This window comes from Dermacentor silvarum, chromosome 4, assembly GCF_013339745.2.
Source record: "Dermacentor silvarum isolate Dsil-2018 chromosome 4, BIME_Dsil_1.4, whole genome shotgun sequence".
NCBI lineage: Eukaryota > Metazoa > Arthropoda > Arachnida > Ixodida > Ixodidae > Dermacentor > Dermacentor silvarum.
The window spans coordinates 16541607-16562025 of record NC_051157.2 but is presented as its reverse complement, the minus strand read 5'-3'; the positions used below and the strand labels follow the sequence as shown (position 1 = coordinate 16562025).

At 44.2% G+C, this 20419-nt stretch overlaps 2 protein-coding genes across 4 annotated transcripts in view; both read right to left on the bottom strand.

The window, feature by feature from the left end:
• Window positions 1-1766: 1766 nt before the first annotated feature.
• On the bottom strand, window positions 1767-4214 carry LOC119448255 (glutamine synthetase 1, mitochondrial). The gene is made up of 3 exons (XM_049665144.1): window positions 4208-4214; window positions 3326-3493; window positions 1767-2059 (listed from the first exon to the last, which is right to left on the bottom strand). The coding sequence occupies exons 1-3, from the start codon at window positions 4212-4214 to the stop codon at window positions 1767-1769; spliced, it is 468 nt and encodes a 155-aa protein (XP_049521101.1).
• A 1641-nt stretch (window positions 4215-5855) lies between these two features.
• Window positions 5856-20419, bottom strand: part of LOC119449527 (glutamine synthetase, mitochondrial-like) — a 50013-nt gene continuing 35449 nt past the window's right edge. Inside the window, exons 2-6 of one of the 3 annotated variants that reach the window (XM_049665283.1) lie at window positions 18725-18892; window positions 15841-15990; window positions 11244-11371; window positions 9416-9618; window positions 5856-7279 (exon numbers count right to left, since the gene is read on the bottom strand). In XM_049665283.1, coding sequence (XP_049521240.1) covers window positions 6991-7279; window positions 9416-9618; window positions 11244-11371; window positions 15841-15990; window positions 18725-18892 — 938 coding nt within the window. In that variant the 3' untranslated portion in view covers window positions 5856-6990. The remainder of the gene's footprint in view (window positions 7280-9415; window positions 9619-11243; window positions 11372-15840; window positions 15991-18724; window positions 18893-20419) is intronic. The other 2 variants (XM_049665284.1, XM_049665285.1) reach the window with 2 other exon arrangements.

Genomic DNA, 20419 nt, shown 5'->3' with positions numbered 1-20419 from the left:
CGGCCTATCGGAAAGCATTCGGTGCACGGTTCGCAGAGAAACTGCTACCCGATAGCCGAGAGCTACGAGGTGCAAAAAAAAAAAAAAAAAGTTTTCCATGGAATGTACCATTGCGCAACAAGTTGTGTTGGCCAACGTGCGGGGCATTGACGATTGTTGTTGTCAGTGAATTTCGCCAACGATATTGCTTCCACCGGAAGCAGTGAAGAGGTAGAACACGTCCTATAAGTACATCTGCATTTCCTGTAGGCATTGCGTTCACCACGTGCCGCCAACTTTAGTGGGGGGCTCCGGATTAATGTTGATCGTAGTGGAGGGCTCCAGTAAAAATTAATCCGGAGTCCTCCACACCGGAGTGCCGCATAATCAGAACTGGTTTTGGCACGTAAAACCCCAGAAAGAAGTACGGCAGAGGGAGTCGCAGCTCATCGGTTGGACAGGTATGCGTATACGTGCAAATAATTACAATAAATTATAGTGTACCCGCTATGACTATTTATAGGATTCAAAGATTTCGGTTTAAACTGTAAATCACTGTGAGGATAATGTCATGTTCATTTATGAAAAATTGGTTTTCACAGAAAATTAGAGAACTATATCGTTTCAATGACAGCTTGGCCGACATTTCACACACCACAGGTTGTCTTCGCACAGAATCTGGTTGAACCTTTGAACATGTATACGCATCAGTGAGATACGAATTATTAGAGGCTGCGCGAGAATAGCTAGAACTAATTTTTGATATCTGTCCACGTAATGCTAAACATCTTTCCTACAGCATTTTAAATGGCTTGTTACAGGGTCATATAACGGGCCTAGTGATAGATACTATCATTGCTACAGATGCATCAAAATGGGAGGAAAAGTCGGGTATTGACATTTTCCCCCTGCTCTTGATTATTTATGAGGGATTATTTATAAGGGATTATTTATGACATAAGGGATTATTTATGAGTGAAATGGCAGATAGCCTGGCCAGAGCGTGTCTCAGTGACCCAATTCTCTCGGTACTTCCAGTGTCAGCATACATTACTACAGCTAGATTCAGGTCACATGCTATCAAGCTTGATTTTTAAACCCCGCTATAACTAATTTTGCAGAGCCCCGGCACCTACTACTCCCTTGGCGCCGAAATTTCTTTCAAATTCGTAAAAGTGGCGTAACTTTCACTCGATTACGCTGTCGAATACTTTCCTTAAAATGTTATCCTGGTCTGGCTCCTTCCTCGCTGTGTCTGTTCTCTGGTGAAGATGAGACAAGTGACCAATTTACACATGCAAGGAAAAGCATTTTAGAAACATTTCGAAAATTTTGAGCGAATTTTGCAATTCCTGAAATTTTTTCTCTCAGAGTCTCGTCTCTTGGGAAATGTCACAAGGATGCTTGCCCAGCTGTTGAAGAGTTTATAGTTGTTTCCAAAAGATTGTTACTAAAACTTATAATTATTTCTTATCCTCTATTCTTTTGATTCTTTTTCAATTATCTCAGTTGTATTTTTTTAAATTACTAATCGCCTTCTAATTCCATCCGCATCTTGGCCAATCCCTCCATAGTGGGTATGATACAAAGGGAAAACAAACGAACGATAGTATTTCCAGTGCTCTACACAGAAGTGGGGGAGGCTGCACGGCAAAACAAGCAGATGATGCATAACATGTACCCTTATTGAACGTTTATGAGAGGTCGCCATAAATCGTCTGCGATATCAGAGTAAGCGCTTTAGAAAGGCGGCAAATGCGGTCGCAGGGCGACGCCAGAGATGTCGGTCACTCGAGGCACACGGTCCTGACGAACATCTCGCAAACAGTGTAAGGGTCCGCGTTGCTTCTGGGCATTCGGTCCTCGAAGTAATCCTTGCCGGCGTCCACTACTAAGCGTGGTATGCGCACGCTGAGCTTCATGGAGCAATCGTCGGCGGTGAACTGGCTGCGAGGCGTGGTTAACACGCCCAATTCCGTCCGCAGTTTGTTTCGCTTGACTATGGCGGTGTCGTACTTGGCCAAATCAGCTTCGACGTTGCGCCTGAGCTTCTCGGTGACGGATTTGATGGCACTGTGCACTGAGACGCGCTTATCGCAAAAACAACCCAAAGAGCTGGTTTTATTGGTACTGTCGTTTTCAGCCGTCCGTATAGCGCCTGTCTGGGCGTGGCCTCAACGTTGCCAATGACAACTGTAAGTCGCCGTAATTGACGTCTCTGAACTAAATCTTTAATATGGCCTACCGTTCAAGAAAGACACCACCGCTGTTTCCGGAATGTGCGTACATGATTACATAGAGTCACTCTGCCATTATGCAAACGAGCACCTCGTATACCAGGTGCTTTTATTTTAGTCCATACAGGGAGAGACAGAGAGAGAGAGAGACGGAAGGAACTGCAAGGAGGTTAACCAGACGCATGTCCGGTTTGCTATGCTGAACTGGGGGAAGGGATAACGGGTTGAAAAGAGAGAAAGAAGAGAAAAGAGAGAGGTGCAGATGAGGAGGGGGAAGTTAGGGCACGCAGCATTGTCAGTGCTCATAGATAGGAGCGGAACAGGCTTCACAGCAAAACATGCAGATGATTAACGTCACCTTTATTGGACGTTTACGAGATCGAAGATATGGAATATAGATATAGTCGTCCAGATATTTAAAAAATCGCCTGTGGCAGATTGCGTAATTCTAGTCACTGAGCTGGATTACTCAAAGGGGCGGACATTACTTGCACGAGAAATCGAAATGCATAATCGACTAATCAAGAAAAAAAATCACTGTTTCTTAACATATATGCAAGTCGCGAGTTGTAGCCAGTGAGTCGGCGGCAGCTGCATTTCGATGAGGGGGAAATGCAAGAACAATCGCGATCTTAGGTATACGTGCACTTAATGTATAGCCAAAATTAATTCAGAGCTTTCCCTACGGCGTCTCTGGTAAACAACCGTGAAGTTTTGGGGTGGTGAAGGCCACAACACAGTTTAATCTTTAACTGCAATGATGCCGCCGTTCCGCTGCATCGAAATGGATTTTTTTTTTTAACGACGTCGTCAGAGACGACGAACTCTTCGACATTTTTGTGAACAATACAGGCAAGTAATGCTGGCAGAAGTAGTATAAAATAGAACCCACTGCAACATGCTATCTCTGTGTGTAACATGAGCGGAAATTGGCAAGCGGTTTCGCTGCAAAAATTACTGGAGCTTGTCCATGATTCGCTGTCATGGGACAAGTTGCACCCTGGGCATCATTTCACCCCTTTTTCCCAGTCAGACAATAGATAACGAGTGTAGGCCTCATTTAGAGTGACCTTCCAGCACATGTTTTCTACTGTGCTTTGTACACACACCTTCGGTGCGTTTCGGCTCGAAGACCGGAGTCCTAGTCTTGGAGTGTGTTCTCTCCAGAGTTTTATCGACGAAGACGTAGATGAAGAAGACAGCGTCGACCGGCTGCTCCATATCCAGGTAGTGTTGCAGCAACGTCGCCCAGTCCGCGGCCACGTTCGCGTCTGCGTCTGTCGAGTAAAAGTGGCAAAAGCACCAAAAACTCCCGAAATAGGCCCCAAGGTACTGAGTGCCTTCTTATACTATACCTCAGCGGCAGGTGCGATCGCCGAGCGAAAACGGCTTCTCTTTTAAGCGATATTGGAAAGCCGTGAAAGTTGTACGACTGAACAAGCACTATACGCTTCTGACAGTGGATTTAATGATGATGATGATGATGATGTAATGCGTTGCAAAGCCTTTGCAACGGGCAGGCATGTCAACTGCATGCCCTAACCACGATGGGCGAAAACAAGAGTACATAAAGATATAAATAAATCAAATAAATAAATAAATAAATAAATAAATAAATAAATAAATAAATAAATAAATAAATAAATAAATAAATAAATAAATAAATAAATAAATAAATAAATAAATAAATACAGGAAAGCAAGCATAAACAACACACAAGTAAGATGAGAGGGAAACATGAGCGCACCACAGTAGTGCCCGCAACTATCAGCGCATGAGCGTTGCCAGCGAGGGCCGCGCCACCTGTCGCAGCCGAAGCGCAACTATGGCACAGACAGGGAGAGGCAGCCTGTGAGAAAGCGCAGTTCGCGGCTTTTAAACTGGTCGGGGCACAGCATGGTATTGACGTGTTAAAAAGTTGAGTCACTTTAGCATACGCCAAGAGGATGAAGGCGAAAACCTGTGCGCTCACAAGACATTCGTTAAATTACTTGCCATTCTCAGCCGAATGCGTTGTTACTTCCTATTACTTGTTGTCTCCCAAAGGTCGTGGGTTCAAGTGCCTCAATTAACTTTACATTAATTAACTGTACCTTAATTACCTTCGCCCTAATTAACACCAAAGGTCGTGAGTTCGACTACCACCAAAGGTTGTGGGCTAGAGTGCCTTAATTACCTCTATGTGTGCCTTAACTTAAGAGGGTACTGAAAACAGTGTAATTATTCTGACCACCTTGAGCCCAGAGAAATATTTGACAAGCGAATTTCACAATGACAGGTTTGAAAATTTATTTAATGCACTTTTTGTGTAGTGTACTGCAGCTATGATAATTTTTACTTGCGCCAGCAAGTCGGCCGGCAAACAAGAAAACTTCATTGGTCATCACCAACGATTCGCTCTTACCCCTGAAACTTGAGGGTGTTAGCCATGCGACAACCAAACACCCTCCATACATCCATAAAGTGTGAAAATGCTTTGAGTTATGTTACATTTTAACTGATTTTGATAAGAATACTGTTTGTTTATTCAGTATTTCGAGCGCTTTTTGTTGTATTTATGACCTTGATGGAGCTTCGCCAGTTTGCAAAAGAACAGTAAAAGAGAATAGTAATTAAAATCTCTTCAGAATTTTCAAGTGCAAGATGCGCAATTTTAAAGAATTATGCTCATGCATACTTATGTGGTGGTGCTCATTCCCCCGGGTATGTATGTCCAGACTACGTATGTCGAAAGCCTGAACGGGGTGAGGAGGCGCGCGCATTCTCATGTACGTGAAAGCTTTACGTAGCTGAGGGTTACCTTTTAGGCTTTTGACACGTTGCGTACAATGCACTGGGGATCGTTGGATGACCACTGCTACGTACGTAGGCATAACTATGATTCTATAAAGTTGGACAACCGTGCACTTGCAATTTCTGAAATTTGCATTCATTTACTATTCCCTTTCACAAGCAGTAGCGAAATTGCCTCAACCTGCAGCTGCGATAGAGTAATATCAGCCCCACTCCAGTTACTTTAACAAGCTGCAATATAAAGTAAAATTAACGCAACTGCACTTACTACCTCTCCACAGAGTAGAGATCACTTACTCTTGTGCTAATACTCCCTCCGGTAGAGTACATGAGTAAGAGTACATGGGTACATGTACTCTAAAAAAGGCATCGCATATTTGACATGCAGCTACTCTACCTATAGACTATAGAAGACTTTTAGAGTACACTGTTCGTAAGAAACGGTTTCAGGCTGAAACGTGCGCTGAATCAAAGTGGTCTCAAAGACCATCATAAAGCGTCCCTCTGCCTTAGTAAAATAATACTGACTTGAATTAAATTACACGAAATAGAGAGAGTGCGAGGGAGGGAGAGAGCTACCGTGTAACCCAAGAAAGGTACGACAAAGTGGTGTTCGTCCTGTAAGTTCGCGCATCAATTTCCTGGCACAATAACAAGTGTCCGCCTTTCACAAGATAAACGATACGTATAATTGATTCATTCATTTATACATCTGTATTTATCCTCATTCAAGATCCCCTGGTGGTCAAAATTAATCCGGAGCCCCCAACTACGGCGTGCGCTTCATAATTAATATCCTGGTTTTGGCACGAACAGCCCTAGAATTCAATTCAATACATCATCATTTATTTGTCCGCATCTATTTGTATACATTGGGGACCAGCAGCCAAGAAAAGCGGGACCATTCCACCCCCATGAAAAGGGGAAAGCGAAAAAGGTATACATCGCCCAAGGAGGTTATCTGGTGAAACTTGACACCGCCACAGCCACATCTCAACAGGGCTCATTACGAAGTTTCTGCGCAGTGCAGTGGCTTCATCTTGCGCAATATACAGGAATAAATCGCCGTGAGTTCATGTACTGCGAGATTTCGTAGTGGCACGTTCCTTTTTTTTTTTTTTTTTTTTTTAGTGTTCGCGCCGAACATATCAGCGCGAACAAGACTGCGGTGTGTCCTCATGGTGATGATTTCGCCATCCACTGTGGACTAGTTATACGGCGCAGATTTCCGGCACTTGGAGGCCATCTATAGTGGTCTGGTAGGTACTGCGCTGCCTCCTGAGTGTGACGGACGCTCGGTTACATGTAAGGGTCACAGTGCGATGCATCTTCCCGAAGGTGATTAGGTTGAGGCTCTCAACGCCTTGAACAAAACAATTAAGTGCTCGAGCAACGTCTCGCCGAATGAACGTGTGCTGACTGCCCGTGTATAGGAGGAAGCGCAGCAAAATTAACCTTGCTGGTGCAACAGCCCAAGCTCTGCCCGTCTGCAGGAATACGGGCACGAGTCCGGTACGACTGGTAGACACGGATGTTGCTCGTGCTCGACGCGCCTTCTTTATTTGGAACAGGTTCTGTTATCCAAGATGTTTATTTTCCATACACAAGTAACAAGTGTTTTGCTGCCGCCACAATTCTGGTAAGAAATCCATCGTTATGCTTAGACGCCACAACCAAACTCCAAAAATCCCCACAGATGAGAGAGAGACGCGTTTTGAACACCAGGCACTTGTCTGGTGTTCAAAACATTACTAATAACATATAACGGACGCAGTTGATCACGCTGACATGAATGCAACTGGTCGCAAGACGAACGTGCCCGCAGGGCTGACGAGCGACTGTTTGATATATAGGGCATTGTGTACCAGTGATCCTACGTGGGTGCCACCTCCGATATGAAAAGCAGATTGTTTTAGCCCAGCGGTCCTAGCAAACGAATAGTCATCCCTATTAGTATTCGCGAAAAGATGTTGACTCGGCGTTATTCGGCCAAACAGAGGGTTTCTACGAGTGTTTGCATGGCCCGGTAAGGTTCCACGTTGGCGCCCGGCCTGCGGTCTTCGAAAAATCCTCGCCCAGCAGCTTGGGTCTGCCGCGGCACACGCACGCACACCGTCTTGGCGGAGACGTCCGCCGAAAACTTGCGAGGGGGCGTAGCCATCAGATTGCCCCGCAGTCGCTCTTCGTTTGATTTCTCCTTCCTGGGGTCGTATGCCGTTAGGTGGAGCTCGTGTTTAAGTTCTAGCTTGGCAATAGCCTTGTTGATCCAGCTGCAAGAAACAAAAAAAAAAGTGTACGTACATTGCGAGCGAACAGTTCTGGCTCCCTTCCCCCTTTCTTCTCTCTCCCTCTGACATAAATCACTGAATTATTAAAGAATGAAGAACTAATTAATGAATCAGTCTCTTAATCAATTACCAAAGTGATAATACAAAGCATGATAGGGTATTGCGCAAAATCAAGCATTACTGCTGCATTCGAATATTACATAACGGAAATCATGCAGTCAACTTGATATATTGAAAAATATTCTAAACACACATGCTAAAAGGCATTGGACCTGTGACAGCGTAGTGCCGAACGTAAGCAAAGTATAATGAACGTAAAAAACCCTGTGCGTGTTTAGTTCAAACCCTGCTCAAATCCTGCGCTTAATGTAGTTCCAATCCTGCTCAATTTCTGCGCTTGTGTAGTTCAAATCCAGCGCTAATGCAGCTCCACTAACGTGAAACCTGGGGAAGTGCTAAGCAGTGATGCGCCAGTGTTTCCCTTATGTTAACTCACCGTTGGTGTGAACTACACAAGCGCGGGATTTGAGCAGTATTGGAGCTACATTAAGCGCTGGATTCAAATTCTGCGCTTGCGTAGTTCAAATCCAGCGCTAATGCAGCTCCACTAACGTGAAACCTGGGGAAGTGCGAATCAGTGATGCGTCGGTGCTTCCCTTATTCTTGCACAAGTAAGGAGGAATCGAGCACTTTTGGTGTGGTGGCGCCCTATATCTTGCGCTGCGTTGGTACCAGACTGGCGTTTCGGAAGCGATTTTCACGAGTTTCTAATTCCCGCATATCCCTGGCTCATATCCGCATATCCAATGCAGGTAGGCGACACACGTGATTTTATTATCGTTAATCGTGACGTAACTGACAAGCATGTGATGTTATTGATGTCATTACCTATCAGTCATGTTAGTCATACATTCGTACCCTTCCATGCAAATTTTGGTATGTGCCAAATGATGAGACTCGAGTTTTCGGCAGATCTTGTTTTTTCGCGTGACCACGACGACATGACATCACATTAGACGCTGACAGCCAGGGCCCCTAAAGTGCTTCGCACTTAAAATCATGAAGCTACGCACGGTCTTCTGTAAGTTTGGAGGTTGGTTTAATGTTAGCTTCAGAGCGAAGAGGGGGCGGCGGCGTCTACGTCGAGGGCAATTACATTTTTTCCTGCCATAAAGCTTCCATAAATGTTCCAGCATAACTGAATTGCCAAGAATATTATAGAAGAAAGTAAGAAACGACAGGAATTCCTTCGCGGATAATATCCCTGTCATATACATCTAGCAAAACTAGTCCTTTATTTTCAGTAAGTTGATTCTCTTTGTCTTCTACAATGGCGGTTCAATTCGATAATTTGTCTACGCTAGAGGGAGTTTGTTTCAAGGAATTTTGTTAGCGTGAGATGTTTATTAGGTAGCTAAAATGAATATAGAACAAAGTATGCGAGCGTAGTATGCTAATTCGGCCGTGATCGAGTAGCAACAAATATCGAAAAGGTGTAAACCAAACCTAACCTAACTAAACATAGTCCTCGACTGAAATTAATTGGACCAGGAACTAAGAAGTACTAACATACAAAAAAAAAAAAAAAAAATACGCAGCTCCGCTGACTCTTTAGTTTCTTCAGAATATATACATTGTAATCCTCATGACGTCACGAGCAGCTAATTCGAGATCTTCAAGCCCCTTGTTTTTTTCTCTCATCTTTGCTCCCTTATCAACACAAAGCTGGCAGTAAGACTAACGTTTGTGGTGTTTCTGAAGTGTAATTTGTTAATCGAACTTAACCTTCTTTAGTTTGCCTTCCCCCACTCTTTCCCGGAAGTATGACCTCCCCAAAGAAGCGGAAAGTGAAAGGAATGGTCTGGCGCTAGCTGAGATATTTAAGTGTAACTCAAGAAATCCGAAACCAGAAAACTACTCATGAACGTCAATGAGGCTGTCGTTCCTCCATTAGAGATTATCCGGCTTGTCAATACGCTGGACTATTATTTATGTCGTCGTTCTCTCTCACTCCCGCTAGCAAAAGATTTCCGAGCTCAGCTCTTATTTTATTAGTTCTCATCCTGTGCACAGCCTGCAGTAAGAAATGCATTCGAACGGCTTATATAGATGGCTTACTCGAGTCCTCCTTCGCTTCGTGAAGACTTGGTGCTGAAGTTGATGTGACCCGCGCAACCAGGCAGCTTGGCGATGCTGAATGGCCGTGGCTCGAAGCTGACTACGACATCAAAATCCTCGGCCACTCGCTGTAGAATGTAGCGGGATATCCACAGGTGGTCGCCCGCCTCGACTCCGGGCAAGGGTCCGATCTGGTACTCCCACTGAGCAGGCAAGATCACAGGACGACCGCCAAATGATCGATTATTAATTAGGAAATAACACATTTACGTGAACATTTAGGAAAGTTTAGGCGCTGAGTTCTGTTAAAGTTGTGTTTCCGACAATAATATAAACGAGATAAATGTGATAGCAGCTCGCTTGTTTTCTTTAAAACAAAAATATAACTACGGTGACAGTCTTCTAGTTGCAACCTGCATAACCGGAAGAAACGAGAGTACGAAATTGGGCTAGTAGGTTTGCGAATGGCATGGAGAACAGCGCAGACCACAGGACAGGAAAGACGGAAAGCGTTCGCTGTGTTCCGTCTTTCTTTCTAGTCCTGTCATCTTGCGTGGTTCGTAATTCAATCCGGGGGGCGGTGTTACACTGTATTACTATAACGACTGCCATACATAGCGTTCCGCTGCTCATGATCATTGTGACGCGACTCACAGCTCACGCCACGACAACATTACGGACATCATTTGTGGCGGCATCTACGCGGCGGCAGCAGTTGCTTAAAGCTGTGAAGCATTCTCAAAGTCGTCTGCTTGTTTTGCTGGTGTATTGCAGAGAAGAAAAGAATGCATCAAACGAGACTTTGTAGCCGCCTGTCGTCGCGGTTACTGCATTCGCTGACGATCAGCAGCGCATAGCGTTGTGCCAGCAGCCACCGGACTCTGGAGCCGACCTACCGGCGGCAGTATGTCGTCGTATATAAGCTGCCAGCGCACATTACGCGCTCTGCAGAGAGTGACAGGAGGGCATTTACGACTCCACACAGCTGTCGCCTTGTTAGGTAACAGATAATGTGTGCAAGAGGAAACATTAAAGGTAAAAATTGGAGGACGCTTAAGCTTCGACTTTAATAAGAGTAGAACGCGATAGCGTTATCGGGACGCGTTCGCATCGCATCGTTCGCACCCAGCAAGCAGGCTTCATTCAATGCAACACAGAACGTGGGAAAGCCAGCTTACAACAACAAAGCTTACACCAATCCCATTAAAGTCGGCTTCACCTTTAAACAGAAATGCATTGCTGGGAAGACGTTTCTTCAGGGGCAATATAAGTGGTCTTTTATTAAAATGTGAAGGCCCTAGCACCTTTTTTATTATTTTATTAATTGTTTGCTATTGCTCCGACGCGCGCGCGTGTCGAATACGCATTTTTGACCTGCCGATGATGCCAGCGCCATCTGGATAACATTTTCGCAAGTAGGCTACCCGAGTGAGCCGGTGTTTTTATGGTAGAAATGCTGGCAAAAGAGGTTTGTGTTTGAGTTTCCTCGTAACAGAATTATGTTTTTCTCGTACATTCAAATAACAGTTCGACGCCACCATGTCTGTTGGTTGTGCTTAAGTAGTACTTTATCATTTTTCTGACGGATTTCACGGTGAGAAATGCAATTTTTGTTCAACAATAGCTTGTACCACAACCAAGAGCCTGCGCGGTCGGGGTGGTTCCGAATAATTTTTGGTGGAATAACACCTTGCGCCACGCAGAAAGCCTGTGCTGGAGTGGTTGCGGATGATTTTTTCCGCCACGGACGACGCCGACGCCGAATTTTCTGCGACACGGGTCCCATAACGCTGTCGCGTTAAAATTACATAAAACTCGTGTCCTGTACCTGTGAGATGACGACTTCAGCGTTGGAGCCATAAAGCTTGACGCCGGCGTAAGAACACGCTTTGACGTGTGCGTCGGCGACTTGCCGGCCGGCAACGTTTTCGGAACCCACGGCGTAGAAATAGGTTTCTGCAAGCAAAATGCGTTTTAAGAAATGTTGTCAGAATGTCTGCGTTCCAAGCGATCGTGGTAAAGCCTAACGTGAATTATGACATGACATATGCGCTCTCGCAACCCGTGCAGTGAAATACCTAAACAGGCTGTAGTGTATACAGTGGCCTGGGAAGGGGGCCAGTATAATTATTGGTGGCCCACTTTATTCAGTCCGCAAATATGTGTAAAATGCTTGCACCGTCTCTGCACCTTACCGCCTATCCACGAGCACGACTGGCTCGAAACAAATTATTCCTAGGAACGCACATCCCCACAGTCCTTATCACGAATACATAAAGTACATACAAAAGAATACAACCAGGCTGGCAACTGTTTGTTGGAACATTCTTTCATATCACCTCATGCTATCGTCATTTGATCATTGAACAGCTTATTGCTTGCAGAGCCGACGACACAATAGTTGCCAACATTTGCAATGTCAACCAAATCACTCTGCACCCACTCCATCACCCACTCCATCACCCACTCCATCACTCACTCCATCACTCACTCCCTCACTCACTCACTCTGTGAGGGGCACAGTGACCACCTGTCACAGAATGAGGGAAACAGTGCTTTAGAGCAGGCTCTCGAGTGTGTCATCTGCGTAATTCGTCCTGTTCTGAAGAGCTGTTTATACACACCATTTTCCCCGGAAACAAACAAACAGTCAATCAATCTATCAAATAAATAAAAAGATTAAGTTTCTGTCAGTGCACGAAACGATTGGTATCGTTCAACAGTTTCGAACATATGTCACTTGCAAGAACTCCTTGCCAAGTCTTCCCGTGGCAGTTTAATGAATAACAATGTCACCTAAATCCCCCATAGCCATAATGTCGCTCTGAATAGAATGCCGTCTGCTATGAATAAACTTATCTACTCGTGCCATAGCGACATGCATCGCGTCTTCTGGTAATCCTGGCCGGTATTTCCAGAAAAACAACTTTTCCGCACGTGGATTAATGTCTGGCTCCGATCCGACATTAATTATGTAACAGGAACTGTCACTTGCCTATATATTTACACGGGCCTCCAGTAAGTTTTGGTGCTTGAAAAACTCGTTCCGGAAAACTTACACCAGTAATGAAGAGCGCGACACACTGCATTTTTCTTTTGTATTTTCTTGCATCGAAATTTTCTAATGACCCGTGTTACCCTAGGCAAGTTACCGATATCATTTGGGGACCCGAGCTTGACACTAGTCCACATGCGGCAAAACTGTCTTTTCAGGAATGACCAGCCAGGATGACCAGAAGACTCGATGCATGTCGTAGATGGAGGGCCGTAACGTTCGCCTCAAAATATATGCCTAACGCATGTTGTTTGACAGATTATGCAGGCATCTTCATATCATCCTAATAAACGCTTTTCGACTTCATTATAATGCTGTAAGTGATAACACAAAAATACTAACCACACAAAGGTGAACCATTAAACACAATGTGCAGCAACGGGCGGGTACCAACACGCGGAGCAGCGTGGGATACACAGTACAAATTTCCGATTAGGAAATTTGAGGCACGTATAGCAATTATTGCCCATAACTTCGATATGAGCCATAAATGGCATATCATATTTTTGTTCCACAAAATGAGCCACCAAACCGAGCAACTTTTTTTCCACATCCGCCTCATAGACATTAGCGCTTATCTGACGAGTTTCTAAAGAGAGAAAAGACGGAACAGTGCCGGCGTTCACAAAGTAATTTGTGCGCAGGAACGGTTCGCGAGAACAAACTGGTGTGAGTCGCGATAGTAACCGAGTTTGCACGGATGGCGCCTTCCACCCTGATAAATTTATTACTAGAAATTTAGTACGAAAATGTTTCTACGGATGGAAACATTTCTGAACACTCCCCCATGTTCAGAGGGCACGAACGTTCATACACAACATTTGATGAATCGACAAAAAAGAAATAATCTGTACGACGTGCACATGTCCTCGTGTTACTCAATGCTTTCTTTTTATTTTTTATTTGTCTTCGCCTGTTGTTCTCACGACCTATATTTTAAATGTAGAAAAACAAGAAGGTATTTGCGATCACGAAATCTCAAATTAATTACTCGGACATCAACCGTTTAGTGTTGCTCAGAAATGACTCAGTAATGTTTTTTTTTTATTTTTGATTTCCTGTGTTTAAGTACGTCTCAAATGTGCTGCACAACAAGAAATTATTTACTATTGCTTATTATTTTTATTTTTCACAACAAGGCGAGCATGCTATTCCGTTAATGTTCTGTCGAAATACAAGAGTCGTGGGAGAGAAATTACCTACGTCACTTATTGTGTGCGTGTTCCGCAAAAAATAAGCACACTAAGACCGCGTATACACTTCTCGCACGAATAGCGCGGACTTTACGCGCTGTCCTTGGGATCATGTAAAAAAAACAAAAAAACAAATTGAAACTCGTACAGCTGCGAAATGTCTAGACTGAAAACACAATGTGTCACTGTAATGCGGTCATGTCCATCATAGCGAAAGTTAGTTAGCAAAACAAGACAAGCGACCGGACTGATTAGTCCTCACGGGCCAGATTGCACAGAAAGACACCCAACGCTGTTTGTCCGGCCTTGGATAGAGCCGCAGATATAGGGCGAGGTGGGACAGATGGCGCGCAGCATATCTATTGCGACTCGGTTAAACAAAGTATTCGTATCCGTTCAACCACGTCCTCGCCACAATCGTTTGCAGCATTTTGACAGGCATGACTCCAACACATTCGATAAGCGGCTCTCGGGCTGGTCCCCGATTGCTGGCAACGCTTGCAAAGCTAAGTTGTTGTTGTTGCCTCAAAAAATGGCTCGTGAAATTTCGCCTGCAAGTAGCAACGTTTCGTTTAGTTTTCCTTCACTGATGGCGATTACCTACTGCGGGAGACTGGCCGAGATTCAGATGGTATAAAGAAAAATAAGTCAAGTTATCCCAAAAATAATCAAACACTTTTTTTTCTGATGCTGCTCCTGCTCCTCTTCCTCAAGAATTGACTTCCTTTTACTGTTAGATAAAACAATAGCCCCTCAACAATTCTCTGTGTTCTGGGGCGTATTTCTAGCAATTTTCAACGACCGGATGAAATCTGCGTGGCACGACGTGAAATCAATCATAGAACCACACGTATACGTCAGTATTGTCAATGCACCACTTTTGTCTTTTATTGTGCAATTCATTAATTGCTTCCGTCTGCTTATTTCGCTTAGGTATCTGGAATTTGCGAGGAATGCGTGAAGTATCAAGTCAGCGCTCCCTCCAGTCTCGTTCTTTGCTCCGTTTTTCGTGTGCTGGCGCTGTACGTATACTTTCAATGTCGCTCCAACTAGCTCACAGAAACATGTTCATTGTCAATAAAGCTATTGGGCTTGCTTTTAGGGACTACGTCACCTGTCTGCCCTCTAGAAAATATTCTGCCTTCACGAGCCCTGCCCCTTGCGATTCTCTTGTGGTTCGAATTGATTAATTTGATTAAACGGCAAGAAAATCATCAAAAAGTATGGGGTTTTGCGTGCCAAAACCGCGATCTGATTATGAGGGACGCCGTTATGAGGGACTCCGGAAATTTGGACCACCTGGGGTTCTTTAACGTGCACCTAAATCTAAGTATACGCGTGTTTTCGCATTTCGCGCCCATCGAAATGCGGCCACCGTGGCCGGGATTCGATCCCACGACCTCGTGCTCAGCAGCCGAACACCATAGCCTCTGAGCAACCACGGCGGGTAAGAAGATCATCACTTACATGATACAACATATCTGTCTTTTGTATCTACAAAATGCACAATTCCATGTACAATTAGTACAATGTTTCACCAGCTTCCCAGATTTCGTAATAGTAAAATAATGACTGACCCAAGACCTCTTTAACGAAGGGTAAGTGTTATATTCAATTCTAAGTTACTATGATGGAAAATTGGTCTAATTATACTTCTGTGCACCTCTACTGATCTAGTTTGAGTCAATGCATTAAAGGATTATTTCAGTCCATTGTCTTGATTTGCTCGCACAATCGCGTCATTATTATTAGCTATACTGACCAGGACCTTGATTGAACATAGACACACAAAAAATGAAAAGTTGGAAATGTTATCTAAGTTATGCTTTAACGGTGATCGCACTGGCAGCGTTGGAGTTCCAATCGTTCACATTAGTGTAGAGCCGTCTCTACACGCTTGCGATTTGAGCCAATCAGCAAAGCCGTAGCAGACCTGTGAGCTAATAAGAGAAGACAAGAATCCGAACATGTGGCGGAATTGTCACCCCCACAATTGTGCCACACTGTGAGAAACCATGTGAGCCAATCAGAACTGACCAGATAATATGGCGGAATTTGACAATGTCCAGAATGTACCCCTGCTCTCGCTAAACACTGGTTACGAGCCCCAATGAAACGTCAAACTCTGGAAAAGAGGCAGAGAAAGCTTCGCTTAAAAGAAAGCGAAATTGACTCACGGACGCGTTTCAACGAGTGGCTCTGTTTGGGCCAGCCGATCGGCACGCCATTTTGTTCCAGAAGCACGTACTCCTGCTCGATGCCGAACCACGGCTCTTCGTCTTTCGCAGCTTCCATCGTCTTCTTGCAAGGATGACGCGTGTTAGTCTCTGAAACAACATGAACCTCTTTCTGAGTCATTATATCAGAAAACATGCTTTGTATGGAGCCAGCATCCACATACTATTGTACCTATTACTGATCAGTGTCATTCTAAACATGGTAAAACTAATCTCATTGCACCTGAGTGACTTTGTGTGTAAGTGCATTTCTCTTTTTTTTTTTTTGCCTAGCAGTACTTATAACGTCTTCTTGCGTTACACCTGTATTACCATGTATTATTTTGTCCGGTCCTACACTGTGATCTTTAACTGAAAATGTTTGTACCGTAATTCTGTAGGTATGTGTTATGTAGGTAACGTGCCCATCCTACACACTATAACGCCGAGAGGCAATGACAGCAAAGTAGGTATGTGAAATAAAGTGGAATTAAAGAAGCTTGCCACTCTATAAAATACAGTATTTTGCACTGTATTTATATTATATCTCTGTATAGGAGAGTTTGGCCCAATGCGTGATGCTGAACTACACCTTCTAGCTTAGTCAAACACTACATACGAAAGTTAGGTGGGCTAATTTCGCACTAATCCCTACTGCAGTCTCTTGAACTATCAGCTCTATGGCGTTCACGCCAACGTCAGTTTGTGAATAACTTCAAGGTTATAAAGAGATCATAATGCCGTACGTCCAGCAATCACTCCCTTAATGAGAAGGCGACGATTACCGGTAGCTTCGTGGAACCAATAAAAAACTTAGTCAGTTCTGCCTCATACTCACTGTAAGTTGTACATACGTTCCTTAGATTGATACAGCCTATATCTTGCTTTTACACATATTAATGGTTTTGCCCTATTTGCAAGTTCTTTCTCTCTTATTTCTTGAATTTTCGTAATGATGTCACACATGTCTATTTACCCCGTGCGCATTTGTTATTATTATTGCCGTAAGCCTCCCTTTGTCACTGTAATGCTCTCAGTTCCTATAAGGTAAGTGAAATAATTGTCAGGAAACATCGCAGAATGTGATGTTTCCTGACATATTTGACATAATAGTGGCACTATCACGCACTTGTTCTCGTATTTCGTGGGCATTCTTTAAAGGCAATTACAAGAAGCTCCAGCAATGGTACTTAGCTGCAAACACTTCAGTCAACCATTTTTGCATGTGATCTACAACTTTCATATTGACACTTTCTTGCTGAAGCTAATATTTAAAAAAGTTAGGCAATTAATTTATACCAAATAATAAAATTTGCTAAACGAAAAAATACCGCAGACTAGGACACGCGATCCTCAACCCCACTGAGTTGGTTTGAGCCTCCTAGCGCCCTGCGTCGTTTTTAAAACATTGGCTAATTTTACCTGGGGCACCCTGTATATCTTACAGCGTGCTGCCGGTAAAGCTGGTGCAGCTAGCCTTGAAAGATGTCTGAGGTCGTCAAAGCGTTCCTGTTTGCCCTGCATTCAACAGCAAGTTTTTTGATATTTTTGAAACAGCTTTTGTTTTGAGCTTTCTCAATTACTACAAGGGGACACCGTACCGTCCCAGCCATATTCCAGTCGCAGTCAACCGCTCCGTCCTAATCATATATAGTATATATCTGTACAAGCGCGATAGAACACACCACACAAAGTAAGAACAAGAACTAGTTGATTGAATTTCGAACTTATGGTTGGGGTAGCATCATGTTCTGTACGTCTCATAGGGGGAACAATAAATTAACTATATCCATTAACAAGCTCTTTTCTCTTACCTTTCCTTGTTTGTTTGATGTGCTTCGATATATTATCATATAAACGGCCTCTCATTATATGCCCCCCCCCCCTCCCCCCGTTGCTCCTCATGAATACGGGGCTGTAAATGGCTACCCCACGTGTGATGGTGAACTTTGTAATTGCAGTCAGTATTTATTTCACCTTGCATCACCATTTAATCCCCGCTGTAATTCAAAGTTGTCGACATAGGCTTGCTTCCAACACTTCCAATAGTGCAATAAATACTTGCAGAGATCTCTCGGCACGTGGAAATATTTTTTTCGGAAGCACTGTCTAATGACGATACGGCGTGTTTCTCTTGCGTCATTGCAGAATTTCTTCGTTTGCTGTGTAACGCCGAATTCCATGTCTTTTTCCCCAACTCAGTCAATGCGCTGTTCCGGCGCTCGTCGATGCTGAATTATTACTTCGAAGCATCGTCGTTTTGTGAGACTGCAGCATGGCTGCTCCCTGCACAGCTGCAGTTGCACAGCTGCACATCCCAGTCCAGCACAGGCATGACAGCGAGTAGCCGGCGCGAATTTCCTCGCAAACGTGTGTCCCACTTTTGTCGTGTACGGTAGGGCTACACAACGTGCAACGCTGAGTGGCTCCTTTCTGCCGCCGACTTGGGCCGATCGCGAAGGCGATGCAATATCACATAGCGTATCGAACCGCCAGCTGCCACTAGGGAAGGATGGCGGGAACGGGCGTGCTCTCGTATTTGTGTTTAAGTTGTCATGCGACGTGACGTACGCGCTAAGCGCCTCAAGGGGCTAGCTTGCACGATGGAAAGACTGGTACGGTTGGTCTAATGAGTAGTGAAATGGGCTGCTCCGTTTGAGGACGCTGGTTCAAATCCCACCGTCGCACATGTAGCTGTTTTTTACTGTCTTGTGGTTGAGGGTACCCGGCTGGCGCCGGATGCATACGATGAAACCCAGAGAAGTTGGCCTATAGCTTATGGCAACTCGTTATCCTGTCGTGTCGCAGTACGCAATTTTCTTTACAAGAAAGGTGTCATAGTTACCGTTTGGTCGTTCGTCCGAGTTGATTACTTCGCAGAGAACCAACTTGTTCCGGCCCTTCAGGAAAGGATCCTTAAATAGAGCTACTGGGACGAGGCATAGTTCCGAGTCGACGCCCGCATCTGGCCACTGGTCGGTACCCACACCACAAAACGTAAACCTTGGGCATTCTGGAGAATACAAATAAAGAAGAAAGCTGGCTATAAAAAATGCTTACTAAGCTGGAGTGAAGTAACGATGGTGCAAAAACTCTTTCTTTTAATCTAAATAAAAGAAAAGTACAGGTTCATTTGTGTGTCAATACAGCAGCCACAGCAGAGTGAACATCAAAACTGAGCACAAATGCTCAGGACCCAAATGTTCGCACGACGGTTAAGTGCCAGCTCTCGAGACATGTCAACTCTAGAGCATTGAAGTTCGGGATTCTGCATATTGTAATATATTTATTACAGATAATTTATTTATTCAATATAACGGATTTAAGATTCTGTATGTGGTAATCTTATGCTAAACGAACCTCAAGAACCAGATCGTAAACCTGGAATTGAGCAGTTCCGAAAGAGCACGTGGCTTAGGCTGGTGCATAAGCACCGGATCAAGTTAAGTAAATTAATATTCTCCAAACGGATGTGTGCTATTGCATCGGTTCGACCCTTCTAAAGAGTGATTTTGTTTTGGTTAATTTGGCCACATCGAAAATTCAAATGGAGGTGTATGAATTGGGGCAGGCAGCCAGGCTGTAAAACGTTTGTCCAACACCACGGGGATAGCTTTCGGCAACCAAGACGGCACACCGACGTGAGGGGCAATATCAGACAATGTGAGGGATTTGTCGCTGTTTCGATGATAATGTCTTCTTAGCGACTTCAGATCGATTTGGGGTTCTTAGGATCTGGGTACTTTCCTCTGGTAAATTAGACAATTTGGGGCCTTCTATCAAGGGCACGTACGACAATGAAAAAGGCGTCAAAATGCAGCTTGGAACAAAACTATGCACCAAGTTATAGCGTATAGCTATGTACGGAGCAGTAATAATGCGTAATTGGTGAAAGACAGGCCGACATGAAGCCAGAAGCGCTCGTTCAAAGTGCGCTCGTATAAAACCGGAATCATATATAATGTGGCTTTACTCAACGCAAAATGTCCACCGATTCCGGGGATAGTGTAGTCTAATATGTGGGCCAATCCCAAAGGTTGTGCAGTCTAAAAAGAAAGTAAAGTAAAGGTTAAGTAAAGGTACAGTATTCTGTAGCGTGTTCAGGGGCGGCATGTGCCATGCGTTGCCGTGAGGCGGAAAGTGCGGAAAGCTCTGGCACTTGGATGCCAGCGCATGCGACAGCAGCGCCGGCTCCAACATCCGTCGTTTCCCGACCCCCATTCCTGCGGTTGTCAGTAGTGCTGGTTGTGCGCCGCTAGCGTGTGCGTCGAACTTTTTGTTAGTGATTTTTTTTTTGCACTTTATGCAATTCAAACGACGCATTCGTTTAAAATAAAGGCTTGCTTTTCCCTGAGGTGTTCCAGTTTGAATTCTACACCGCGGTTGTCTCCGCAATATAAAGATCTAAATGCAATATACAGGTTTTGAATTACTTTCATTATCCTACTTTGAAATAACTCATGTAAGTGAAACTTAAAATTATAAATTAATGAATTCGTTAATTTCAAGCTCACTAATTAGATAATTAATTATAACTAAG

Excerpts from the sequence above, each read along its gene's own strand:
- LOC119448255 (XM_049665144.1), bottom strand. Across the intron at positions 2,060-3,325 it reads CGAGCCGAAACGCACCGAAG|TGCACAGTGCCATCAAATCC; the intron begins GTGTGTGTACAA and ends AGCGCGTCTCAG.